The sequence below is a fragment of the Rhinopithecus bieti genome, unplaced genomic scaffold (genome assembly GCF_001698545.2).
Source record: "Rhinopithecus bieti isolate Rb0 unplaced genomic scaffold, ASM169854v2 scaffold_14454, whole genome shotgun sequence".
In the NCBI taxonomy this organism is placed as follows: domain Eukaryota; kingdom Metazoa; phylum Chordata; class Mammalia; order Primates; family Cercopithecidae; genus Rhinopithecus; species Rhinopithecus bieti.
The window spans coordinates 2,537,368-2,550,682 of record NW_016808228.1 but is presented as its reverse complement, the minus strand read 5'-3'; the positions used below and the strand labels follow the sequence as shown (position 1 = coordinate 2,550,682).

General features: G+C 35.2%; 1 protein-coding gene across 8 annotated transcripts in view; it reads left to right on the top strand.

Moving 5' to 3' along the window:
• The window catches only part of ATOSA (atos homolog A), a 128,982-nt gene that overhangs the window by 94,046 nt on the left and 21,621 nt on the right, over positions 1-13,315 (top strand). For all 8 annotated transcript variants that reach the window (XR_001888020.1, XM_017886150.1, XM_017886153.1 and 5 more), the window contains 5 exons: positions 1,675-1,859; positions 3,718-3,920; positions 4,247-4,372; positions 5,136-6,948; positions 10,283-10,396. Coding sequence is in view for 7 of the 8 variants with exons in the window: in XM_017886150.1 (XP_017741639.1) it covers positions 1,675-1,859; positions 3,718-3,920; positions 4,247-4,372; positions 5,136-6,948; positions 10,283-10,396 (2,441 nt within the window). In the remaining variant the exon portion in view is untranslated. The remainder of the gene's footprint in view (positions 1-1,674; positions 1,860-3,717; positions 3,921-4,246; positions 4,373-5,135; positions 6,949-10,282; positions 10,397-13,315) is intronic.

Below are 13,315 nucleotides of genomic sequence, written 5' to 3'. Positions count from 1 at the left end.
GTTCCAAATGGTCACTTTAGAGAAACTTTTCTGAATGGTCTTAAAATGCCAGTTCAATAAAGTTTACTTCAAGGCTTCTTCCTTTCCTGATAAGCCTTCCTGAAGCTAGAAAAGAGCATTCTTCATCATACCCTTCAAAGCTATTCATAATCTGGCTCCAGTCCTTCTTTTTGCATACTTTTCTCTATAAGAAATCTCTGCTCAAATTCACCTTCTCTCTTCCCATTTCATGCTGCATTGTTCTGTTTGTTTTTAAAATTCTTTGAATTGCAAAGGTTTCAAAACTAGGAACTATGTACATATGACTGTGTCCCCCTATTACCTGAGGTATAATAGGCACTTGAAATATTTGTTGCTTAATTGGCAGAGATAAGAGCAACTTTTTGTACAACAAATTTTACAACAAATTGAATCGTATAGCAGGTTAACAGTTTTTAAAATTAACTGTTAAAAAACTATGAGCACGCATGAGAAATATTTAAATTACCATAACTACATGAAAAAAATCTACAGATTAGATTGTTTGAAACTGTAATAACCAAAATACCACACTCCACATATTGCAAATCAGGCTTTGTGCTGCTGCTGGATAATTATAGCATTTCTTCCTTAGCAATTGTTACTACTATATAGTAAAAGCACAGAGGACCTCATGACTATGAATTTTCATGTCACAGAATTAGTGCTGTGAAACTAAGGAACTAGTAAAGGAAGGGAGGGGAGAGAAAAGAAACATGGAGTGGATCTGTATCTTTTTCTAATATGTAAATACTAGCAATAGAACATCTTAGGTAAAAATACGACATAAGACATTTTAACCTTTTAGCTATTAGTGATTATTTGTGTGGAAAAACTATTGTACCTGGCATCCAAATATATATATATTTGGCCACCACACCCGACCCAAAAATATAATTATTATAGGCTATAAAGTTAAAATAGATATCTCTGAATAATGAGTTATTTTTGTCTTACTCTCTGAATTTTATAAATTTCTCAGAAAATGTGTTACTTTTTAATTAGAAAAGTAAGCCACCACACGTGACCCAAAAATATAATTATTATAGGCCAGGCGCAGTGGCTCATGCCTGAATCCCAACACTATGGGAGGCAGAGGCGGGCAGATCACCAGAGGTCAGGAGTTCGAGACCAGCCTGACCAACATGGCAAAACCCCATCTCTACTAAAAATACAAAAATTAGCCATACATGGTGGTACATGCCTATAATCCCAGCTACTTGGGAGGCTGAGGCAGGAGAATCACTTGAACCCAGGAGGTGGAGGTTGCGGTGAGCCAGATTATGCCATTGCACTCCAGCCTGGACAAAAAGAATGAAACTCTGTCTCAAAAAAATAATAATTATTATTATTATTATAGGATGATAATGTATTTCTAAACCTTCAGTGTTTTAACTAATGTTTATATAAAAACAATTCCATAATTTTAACCAGTTCAACTAGAATTTGGAATTATCCATCATCTCCTCACTTCTATATAGTTTGTGAATCAAGAGTTTAGTATATTTTGATTGTCTTTATTTTATTATTTTCACTCTTTGTTAAATGAATATTCTTAAATGTGTAATGTGACATTAGTTATTTTTAGGCAGACCAGATGAGTTCTTATTAAGAGTACATTAAATTGAGGACCCTTTGCCCCCTTTTTTATATCAGATACTCTGGATGAATATTTTGAATATGATGCAGAGGAGTTCTTGGTCTCTTTGGCCTTGCTGATAACAGAAGGACGAACACCTGAATGTTCTGTAAAAGGTCGAACAGAAAGCTTTCATTGCCCTCCAGCACAGTCTTGTTACCCAGTAACTACCAAACATGAATGTAGTGACAAGCTGGCCCAGGTGAGAATCTTGTGTTGAATGCTTTATATCTTTTATATAAACTAGTTTATGTTCATCATCACCTTTATTTTATTACAATTATAATTATCACATTTCAATGTAAAATTGATCATAATCATAAAGGGGAAAAAATCCAAATCCTGGACCATAGCTAATAAACTTGGCTCTCAAATAAGGCTCTTGAAGGCACTGCAGGTAGTTTTGCTGATCACTGGGGAGGTGGGCACCCAGTTTCATACCTGCCATCTTATAAGCTGGATTTAAGACTATCTCTGCTGTTGGATTTTACTTTATTTATTTATTTATTTGTTTGTTTATTTATTTATTTATTTATTTATTTATTTATTTATTGGAGATGGAGTCTCGCTCTGTCGCCCAGGCTGGAGTGCAGTGGCGCAATGTTGTCTCACTGCAACCTCCACCTCCTGGGTTCAAGCAATTCTTCTGCCTCAGCCTGCTGAGTAGCTGGGACTACAGGTGCGTGCCACCACACTCGGCTAATTTTTGTATTTTTCATAGAGATGGGGTTTCACCATATTTGCCAGACTGGTCTCCAACTCCTGACCTTGTGATCCGCCCTCCTCAGCCTCCCACAGTGCTGGGATTACAGGCATGAACCATGATGCCCGGCCTGCTTTATTTTTAGAATCTCAGCCCTGGCTCTTCCACTTTGTATTGTTATTCATTTGGTAAATTGATGTTGTTATGATTATTTACCCCACATTAACCAATTTCTCTTTTGTATTCCTTTTTTTAATGGGAAGATATTTTTTGTTAATGTTTTTGTGTAACATTGTTCAAAATATTTTGGTGTAGGTAGCATACAATTTGCTTTAAGAATTTTTCTCGCACTTATTAGTTTCTCAAATGTGATCCAAAATTTTAAACTTTAAAAATCTTGTCTATTTTGAGGCCAGGCGTAGTGGTTGGCCTGGCCAACACAGTGAAACCTCATCTCTCCTAAAAATACAAAACATAGCTGGGCGTGGTGGCGGGTGCCTGTAATCTCAGCTACTCAGGAGGCGAGGCAGGAGAATTGCTTGAACCTGGGAGGCAGAGGTTGCAGTGAGCCAAGATCATGCCATTGCACTCCAGCCTGGTCAACAAGAGTGAGACTCCATCTCAAAAAAAAAGATCTTGTTTATTTTGAGTGTTTAATGAAAATGAGTTTTTAACATTTTGGTGTTCAGATTTAAGAAGTAATCTTTTCTGTGAAATGATGAAATTAATAAAGTAGTCAAGGCTGGGCCAACTCAGAGGCCTGTCAGACATTGGATATAGCAGTTCTTTTTCCACAAGGTAAAGCAAAGATACACTCCTCAAGAAAATTTGCATTACAAATGTTCAATACAGCCGGGGCACAGTGGCTCATGCCTGTAATCCCAGCACTTTGGGAGGCCAAGGTAGGCAGATCATCTGAGGTTAGGAGTTTGAGATCAGCCTGGCCATCATGGAGAAGCCCTGTCTCTACTAAAAGTACAAAAATTAGCCCGGCATGCTGGCAGGCACCTGTAATCCCAGCTACTTGAGACGCTGAGGCAGGAGAATCGCTTGAACCCAGGAGGCGGAGGTTGCAGTGAGCCGAGATCGCACCACTGCACTCCAGCTTGAGCGACAGAGTGAGTCTCAGTCGCAAAAAAAATAAAATAAAATAAATGTTCAGTACTAATCATTGCACTCTAGAGCTCACTAGCATAGATCCATTATTAAATGAGGAAACCTAGATAGCATTCTGAGCAAAAGCTCTACAATAGATGACTCATTTCTCATACAGATGTCTACTTTACAATTATAATTTTCTATAATACAAAATTAGGTGAGTTTTTGAGACATTTTGCTTATATTCATTTTCTCTAAGTGCCGCCAAGCCAGACGAACTAGGTCTGAGGTCACATTGTTGTGGAAGAATAACCTTCCAGTCATGGTGGAAATGATGCTACTACCAGACTGCTGCTACAGCGATGATGGGCCCACCACAGAGGGAATTGATCTAAATGATCCTGCAATTAAGCAAGATGCATTATTATTAGAAAGATGGATCTTGGAGCCAGTTCCTCGACAGTAAGTTGTTGAACATTAGTTCAGAGTTGTTCTTGGTAAATCAAGTTTTCCATTACTTGCTATAAATTATTTTAATGTGTCATGTCTTTTAATTCCTCTATTTATGTAATAAAATTGAGATATTATTTATATTTGGCACTAAATATGAGTAAATGTAGTACTTACATTTAGTAGTTGTGACTTCAAGTGACATCGTAAGTGCATTCCTATGCTCTTCAAAGCACAAATCCTGAGTGATAAGTTTATGGATGTCAGCTTGTGCCATTCTAAAATTCAGTCATTTTGTACTTGCTTATTTTTAAATTATGCTTTGTTACTTTCCTTAGGAATGGTGACCGATTTATTGAAGAGAAGACACTTCTGTTGGCTGTCCGGTCATTTGTGTTTTTTTCTCAGTTAAGTGCATGGCTGAGTGTTTCTCATGGTGCTATTCCACGAAATATTCTCTACAGGTATGTCTAGGGCCAAAAAAAAAAAAAGGACAGTGCATATTCAAACACCTTGGTTAGCAACCGAATGGTATTTTACCTTTTAAATAGATTATTTCCTTCAATTCTAAATATAAATGGATAAAATTTACTGAGGTTTTTCAAAACAAGTTAGAGAGATTTAGATTGAATCAGTATGAATTTTGTTTGTTGTATTAAATTTGATATAGAATAATATCAAGAGAACTTTTAAGCTTACTTTAGAGAACCAATGGACTTAATGCTACTATTATAAAGTAGAAAAGTTTTCTGGGCTGCTGAATTTCTGTGTTTTACTTAATTTTTGGCATCTTGGATAATGTTAACAGATAGGCTGTTAACAATTAGCTGTTTAGCTAATCGGCTTTTTAGGCAAATGGCCATGAGATAGGGTATCTCTTAATCACCTTGCACAATAAAATTAGCTGAATCCATTTATGTACTAGTAATTACAAAGTACTTTTTTTCTGTTTTAACAAATATTTTTAAATTATAATGTTCTTGAGCTTTAATGCTTAAGTGATCTGGTGGTCTTAAAAAGGTTATCTCTTCCAAGCATAAGTTATTGTATTACTTACATTGGTTTTATCAGAATTATATGCATGGTAAAATGGCTAAAAGTAAACCTCAGTGGTAATTAATGCAAACAAAAATAAGTGTATGACTGCTTTACATTTACAATAATATAAAATAATAAGAATATAACCTTTGTAATCCATTAATACAGTATTTTTCTGTGTGATTCTAGAATCAGTGCTGCTGATGTAGACCTACAGTGGAATTTTTCACAGACTCCAATTGAGCATGTGTTTCCTGTTCCTAATGTTTCTCACAATGTTGCCTTGAAAGTCAGTGTTCAGTCCTTGCCCAGACAATCTAATTACCCAGTCTTGACCTGCAGTATTCACACTAATATTGGCCTTTATGAGAAAAGAATTCAACAACATAAACTTAAAACCCATCAGCACCGTAATCCAAATGAAGCAGAACAATGTGGTACAAACAGTTCACAGCGTCTGTGTAGCAAACAAACTTGGACCATGGCACCTGAAAGTGTATTACATGCAAAAAGTGGCCCAAGTCCAGAATATACTGCAGCTGTCAAAAACGTCAAACTATATCCAGGCACTGGCAGTAAATCTGACCGTGGGACATCTCAGGCCAATATTCTGGGGTTTAGTGGTATAGGCGATACAAAATCACATGAAACATCAGTGAGAACTTTAAAATCATTTTCAATGGTCGATTCCAGTGTCTCTAACCGCCAGAGTTTCTGGCAGTCAGCTGGTGAGACTAACCCTTTAATAGGCTCTTTAATTCAGGAGCGGCAAGAAATCATTGCAAGAATTGCCCAGCATTTGATTCATTGTGATCCAAGCACTTCACATGTTTCTGGACATCCATTTAATACTCAAGAGTCTAGTTCACTCCATTCAAAACTTTCCCGTGTTTCACAAGAAAATGAGAATGTGGGAAAAGGTAAAGAAACTTTCTCCATGTCTTTTGGTAATCCAGAGTTTACCTCCCCAGAAGACAGCAATGAGGGGAAAATTCGACTAAAACCAGAAACTTCTCGAAGTGCAACTTGTATTTCCTATGACTTTTCTTCTCATATGCCTGTTGGAGAGACTAATCCTTTGATAGGCTCTTTACTCCAAGAGCGGCAAGATGTTATTGCAAGGATTGCTCAACACTTGGAGCACATTGATCCAACAGCATCACATATCCCCCGGCCGTCATTCAACATGCATGACTCCAGTTCGGTTGCATCTAAAGTGTTTAGGAGTTCATATGAAGACAAAAATTTGTTGAAGAAAATTAAGGATAAGTCCTCAGTTTCCATTTCTCACACAAAATGTTCCTTGTTAGGAGACACCAGTGATGGGAAAAACTTAGTATCTAATAAATGTTTTACTTTTTTTAAAAATAATAGTAAAGAAAAGTGTTCTTTGAAACGTCAAACGAGAAATCAGTGTCAGAACAATCCTAGTGAAATCATCCAAAGTACGTATCAGGAAACACAGAACAAAAGTTCTAGTTTGTCGACTTCCTCAATTTTGTCTCAGCACAAAGAAAATAACTTAGATTTGACAAGCAGATTTAAGGAGCAAGAAATGAGCAATGGAACTGATAAACAGTATTCAAATTGCAGCAGTATTGACAAACAGATTTGTACAAATAAGTATAAGGAAAAAATAATAAATGAGAACTATAATCCAAAATTCTTTGGCAATCTTCAATCTAATGATTCAAAGAAAAATGACTCAAAAATAAAAGTTACTGTGTTGGAAATGTCTGAATATTTGAACAAATATGAAAGCATGTCCTCAAATAAAGACTCAAAAAGGCCTAAGACATGTGAGCAGTACACTCAACTTAATAGCATAGAGAATTATCTCAATAAAGATAATGAAGGTTTCAAATGTAAAAAGTCAGACCAATTAAAAAATGAACAGGATAAGAAAGAAGATCCAACTAATGAAAAATCCCAAAACTATTCTCAGACAAGTATACAAGACTGTTTGTCTACGTGTGAGCAACCAAAAAATACAGAGGTATTGGTAAGTAACATCTAATATGTCAAATATAATTCTGAAATATTTGTTATGATTTAAATTTTGTTCACAGGAGATCTAGTTATAAAGTCCCAAGGTTCCATTATCTATAGGACACACAATCTGATACAGCAATAAACCTACAGAACTAGTATTAACATCCTTGCAAATAACCCACTCTCCTAAGAACAGAAAGTAAATGGAGGAAATAAAGATCAGGCTGTTTAAAAACTAGGAAGTGGTACCTTTTTTAAAAACTGTTAATAGGACAGTAATTGTTTTCATGAGGTGTTAGGTCTATTATTTAGGTCTTCTAGCTCTGTTCTCTGCCTGCTCCCCCATCTTAAAGGCCTCTTTTTCTTCTAGTCAGAAGCACCCAGGCCAGGCACAGTGGCTCACAGCCTATAATCCCAACACTTTGGGAGGCCAAGGCAGAAGATCACTTGAGCTTAGGAGTTGGCGACCAGCCTGGGCAACATAATGAGACCCTGTCTCTACAAAAAAAAAAAAAACATTAAAACTTAGCTAGGCATGGTGGTACATGACTGTAGGCCTAGCTATTTGAGAGGCTGAGGTGCCGGAATCACTTGAGCCCAGGAGTTCAAGGTTGCAGTGAGCTATAATTGTCCCATTGCATTCCAGCCTGGGTGACAGAGTGAGACCCTGTCTCAAAAAAACAAAAACAGAAAAAAAACAACCAACCAAAAAAAAAAACAAAAACAGAAGCATTCAGCTTTTTAATATGTGATCTGTAATGTCAAGAGAATGAATACTATATAATATTTATAAAATATTACTAGGATTTTGTATGTTGCTTGTATATAACGTTCAGTTATATTGCATATTAGGTTTCTGCAAAAGTAATTGAAGTTTTTGCCACTGAAAGTAATGGCAAACCTCAATTGCTTTTGCACAAACCTAATAGGATACTTGGTTCTTTGTGGTACTTCACCATATGGGACAGGTAGGACAGTTATGAGGAAACTGGGACTCAAAGAGAATAACTGACATACCAGTAGCTGTACAAAGTCCTTAGTGATTCAACTGGCACCCTCACCCCAGTCTCTTGACTCCTAATCCAGGCTCCTTTCTACTACCTGACAATAATCAAGGACAAATTTGTGGACTGTACAAGTCCTTGGTTCTTCCCTCCTGTTGAGAAAACAAATTAATCCCTCCTGCTGCCCTTTTTTGTTTATTTCAGCACTTACAAACAATTCTGGGAGTGTAAACAAGAGTCAGAAATCAAATTTGTATTAGCTCAATGTATTATTTGTTAGCAGGTCCAACCCAATATTAGCGGTGTGCCCATTGTGCTATGCCATTGATCAGTTAATGACTTTCAAAATGTCTATAGGGAAATCACCAAGCTACTGGTCAAAACACCTGAGTTCTAGTCCTGGCTTCACAGTTTAGTCCTTGAGTGACCATAAATAAGTCATATTACTTCTAAAAACCTGTTTCCTCAATTTTACAAGACTCATGATTAATATCTTTTGCCTTAGAGCAGTGATAAACAATTTATAAATATTTTGTAGTCCTTAATGTACTATATACATAAAAGATATTTTAAGTTATTTTCATTTTATTTGATTTCCTACCAAACTACCTTTTAATTTCTAAAATCATTAGGCTTCACTTTCCTTTATTTTTCCAAGCAGTATCTCAATTATATGGAAAACTTCTTCTTAAGTACCTTAATCCAAGTCTAAATGACCTTGGTTTGTCTTTTTTATCACTCAAATTCGTTTTTCTGGACATTTCAAAATTATGCCATGTTTCCAGTTTATATTTTTCTTCAGAAGATCTCGCCCTAACATGGGGTTTAATCAAATGTTAGTTTCCATTTTTCTAAAAGCATAAATGTCACAAAAACCTACAATGGCCTTAAGAATATTCAGTTCTTTTGATTCTGTTATCTAATAGGGAGGCTTAACCCTGGCCATGGTATTTTTCAAGCCCACTAAAATTCATTTTTTTCATGTACCTGTTTTAAATATAATAAACAGTTTACTGTGTGCCCCATCTGAATATTTTACACATGTTGACTTACTTAATCCCTCTCACTTTGATATGAGATTAGGTGCTTTTACTAACTCCAGTTTACAAATGAGGACCGTGAGCTAGGGAAATTATATAACTTGCCCAGGTTACAAAGCTAATAAATGGTAGAGCCAAGACCCAGAATAGTCTTTTATAATTCTTATTCATGTAATTTTTATGAATTTCTGATCTTTGGGTATAAACTTGTCCCGTCCTTAAGAATTAACCTATTTCTTGTATAATATCAAAAACATAGTGCTGTGACTGCATTATATATAATTTTAAATTTACAGTGTTTCTTATATTTCTGTATGATGTTCCACCAAATTATATCATCTGAAAATGGTTTTAATTGACATAGTTTTATATTTTTTCATTATACTAGTATTTATATAATATACTAACATTATACTAATTTTTCCTGTGAGTACAGTAGTCGCCCCTTATCCATGGTTTCCTTTCCATGGTTTCAGTTTACTCATGGTCAACCAGGTCAGAAAATAGGTGAGTACAGTACAATAAGATCCTTTGAAAGAGAGAAAGACTACATTCACAAATAACTTTTATTATGTCATATTATTATAATTTTTTTTATTATTAATCTATTGTACCTAATTTATAAATTAAACTTTAGGATAGATATGTATAGGAAAATATATATATATTGTTTGGTACTACATGTGATTTCAGGCATCCACTGGGGTTCATGGAATATATCCCCTAAGCATAAGAGGGGACTACTGTAGTAGTTTTTTCACAAATTGAAATAATCAAATATTAGCTTGCTAGATGATAAATTCTGAACAAACATGAACATATAAGGCATTTACATTTGGACATATTTTCTTTAGAACTTAATTCAGCATATTGCAATAACCATTTTAGACATTGTTTTCCAATTGAAATATATATATTGTGTGTAAACATAAGATGTAGATATACAGGTTGAGCATCCCAAATTTGAAATGTTCCAAAATCCCAAACTTTTTAATTGCTGACAAGGTGCTCAAAGGAAATTTTCATTGGAACATTTCAGATTTGGGATTTTTGCATTTGGGGTACTTAACCAGTAAAGTATATATGATGCAAATATTCCAAAATCAGAAAAAAAATCCAAACTTCTAAACACTTCTAGTCCCCAAGTATTTTGGATAAGGGATATCCCACTTGTGTATCACCAACTTCACCAGCAATACCTCAGAATGTATTAGGAATGAGTCTAAAAATGAAAAAGCTGTCCAAATTCTTTAAATGGTATTTAAATATTACAATTAAAATCTAATTATTTTCCTAACAGAGGACTACACTGAAACATTCAAATGTCTGGCGAAAACATAATTTTCATTCCTTGGATGGAACTTCAACCAGAGCCTTTCATCCTCAAACTGGTTTGCCTCTTCTTTCAAGCCCTGTAAGCATTTTTTTTTTTCTTATCTCATGCTTAGAACTTGCACACATCTGAAAGGTTTACAAATAATTTCATTCAAATTTTAATTGAAAAAAATTTAAATATCTTTAAATGTCCAGTTATGAAACATTTTATTTTTTGACCACACGTTTAACAGCTATGTGATAATACAGGGAAAGACAAAATGTGAATAAAAATGAAATGTATTAGAGTTACAATATTTCTCTGAAATTCTTTTGCCTAGCATTTTAACTGTTACTAGATGTGAAAAAAGCAAAAACCATCAAGTGGATTTTTATCTTACTGATACCACTAACTGGGTCATCTGCAAGTTAAATCTATTGCTGTTTTTGATTTGGAATCCCTTCACTTAATCATCTTGAGACATATAAATCTCTCCACTCCTCAATTACAAATAGATTTACAGATCTGAGTGCAGTGGTTAAAAGCATCACTTTGGAGTCACATTGACTTCCCCCTAGTTATGCAACACAATCTCTTGGAGTCTCAGTTTCCTCATATGTAAATCAGGATGATGATGTCTACCTTAGTGTTGTGAGGATGGTTAGTCTCATCCCTCTTGCATGTAAGCAGTCAGTAGTTAGTTGGTATGGCTACCATTTCAGTTAAACTTGAGGTAAGCAGTAAATTGTGTAGCAGAACTAAAAATCCTTGTAATTTGCTACAAACGTATTTTTAGTTGTATGTGTTTTTTAGTAACTAGAAAAATACAGTATCTTGTGTATGTTCAAAAAATAATTATTGGACAATAGACGCAGAATTTAAATGTATAACATGGACCTCAGGCTTCTATTTTAGAAAAATTAAAGTCCAACTTTTAAAAAATTCCAAATGGTTTTTGCTTTTTTTTTTTAATTCTTATGGGTACATAATAGTTGTATATATTTATAGGGTACATGTGATGTTTTGATATGGGCATACAATGTGTAATGATCAATTCGGGGTAAATGGATTATTCATCACTTCAAGCCTTTATCATTTCTTTATGTTAGGAACCTTCCTATTTCACTCTTTATTTTTAAATATACAATAAATTATTGTTAACTATAGTCACCCTGTTATGCAACCAAATACTAGATCTTATTCATTGTATCCAACAGTGTTTTTGAACCTATTAACCATTCCCACTGTATCCCTGCCTCCTCACAACTCTTCCAAGCCTCTGGCAACCATCCTTATACCCTTTATCTTCATTAGTTCAATTGTTTTTGTTAAGCTCCCCCATATGAGTGAGAACATGGAATATCTGTCTTTCTTGCCTGGCCTATTTCACTTAGCATAATGTCCTTCAGCTTCATTCATATTGTTGCAAATGACAGGATTTCATTCCTTTTGTGGCTGAATAATATTCCATTGTGTATATACTACATTTTCTTTATTCATTCATCTATTGATGGACACTTAGGTTGCTTCCATATCTTGGCTGTTGCAAATGGTGCTGTAGTAAACATTGGAGTGCAGCTGTCTCTTTAATATATTAATTTCCCTTTTTTTTCCTTAAGATATATGCCCAGCAGTGGGATTGCTGGGTCATATGGTAGTTCTATTTTTAGTTTTTTGAGGAACTTCATAGTCTTCTCCACAGTGGCTATACTAATTTACATTCCCACTAATAGTGTATGAGGGTTTCCCTTTTATTCCATCCTTGCCAGCATCTGTTATTGTCTGTCTTTTGGATAGGAGTCTTTGTAACTGGAGTGAGACAACATCTTTTTATGGTTTTAATATGCATTTCTCTGGATAGTGGCATTGAGCATTTTTTCATATACCTGTTGGCCATTTCCATGTTGTCTTTTGAGAAACGTCTGTTCAGATTTTTTTTGTCCATTTTAAAATAAAAACCCCAAATGTTTGACCTACCTGTGAGGTGATTTAAAATGCCCAAGAGATCAGGGAAGAAATTTTCAGCGTCTTGCTAGTGTAAAAAGCACCACAGACTTCTGGTCAATACGGTGGACTGAGTCAATATAGGAAGACACTTGCTCCTTCCCCCCACAGAGATGCTGGAAGAGGTATAATAACTTCCAAATGCATAACGTTGTGTAAGAGCAAGAAAGAAAAATTCCCAAGGAGTAACCTGGGTCAAATTTTGCTCCCCTAGGATATTTGAACCTAAAATAGCACTAGAGTTCAATGCCCCTGCTGAGACAGGAGTCAAGGCTGCAAGTCTGTAACAATCTTAGCTGAGACCAGATTCTTCATAAAGCCAGGCACAGGGAAGACTGGCCTTCTCTAAATGAGAGAGGGGGAAAAAAATATCCATCTATTTACTCAGGGGTGGAGTACATGGGAGAAAAGGAAGCACCCGAAAGAAATTGTACCTAAATCTAAGCCACACATAGTAGGGGTTCTGAATTTATGCTACCTGTGAGATTCAGAGATGTCTAGCTAAGAAATAGCCATAAAAACTAAAGAACCCATGAAATCCATTTAGTATTAGTAGGGGAACATGAAACTATCCCACATCTATGGAAGATACCTCTTACTGAAGATGACTTTAGAGGAAAAAAAAATTACAAAGCACCTTAAAAGAATCAGCAGGAGCAAGAAATGGAAGGATTCACGTATAGGAACTCTGTTATCAGAGCAACTTGAGAGTTAAAAACTGTTTAAAGTGTTCTGGGAGAGAAATGAAGGCAAAGATAGGGAATTTAGATGAAAGAACATGGATTTGAACTAAATAGAAATTCTAGATATGAAAAATACATGAAGTGTATACACACACTTGCATACGCATACAGATGAATAAACAGCAGACTAGGATCAACTCAATAGAGATTTTGTGAGTGGGTAGACAAATATTTAGGAAGCACCTAGAATGAAGCACAAAAAGGAAGAGAAATAGTAAAACACGAAAAAGCCATAAAGAAAAGAGAATGAGATGTTCAATGTAAGTCTGGT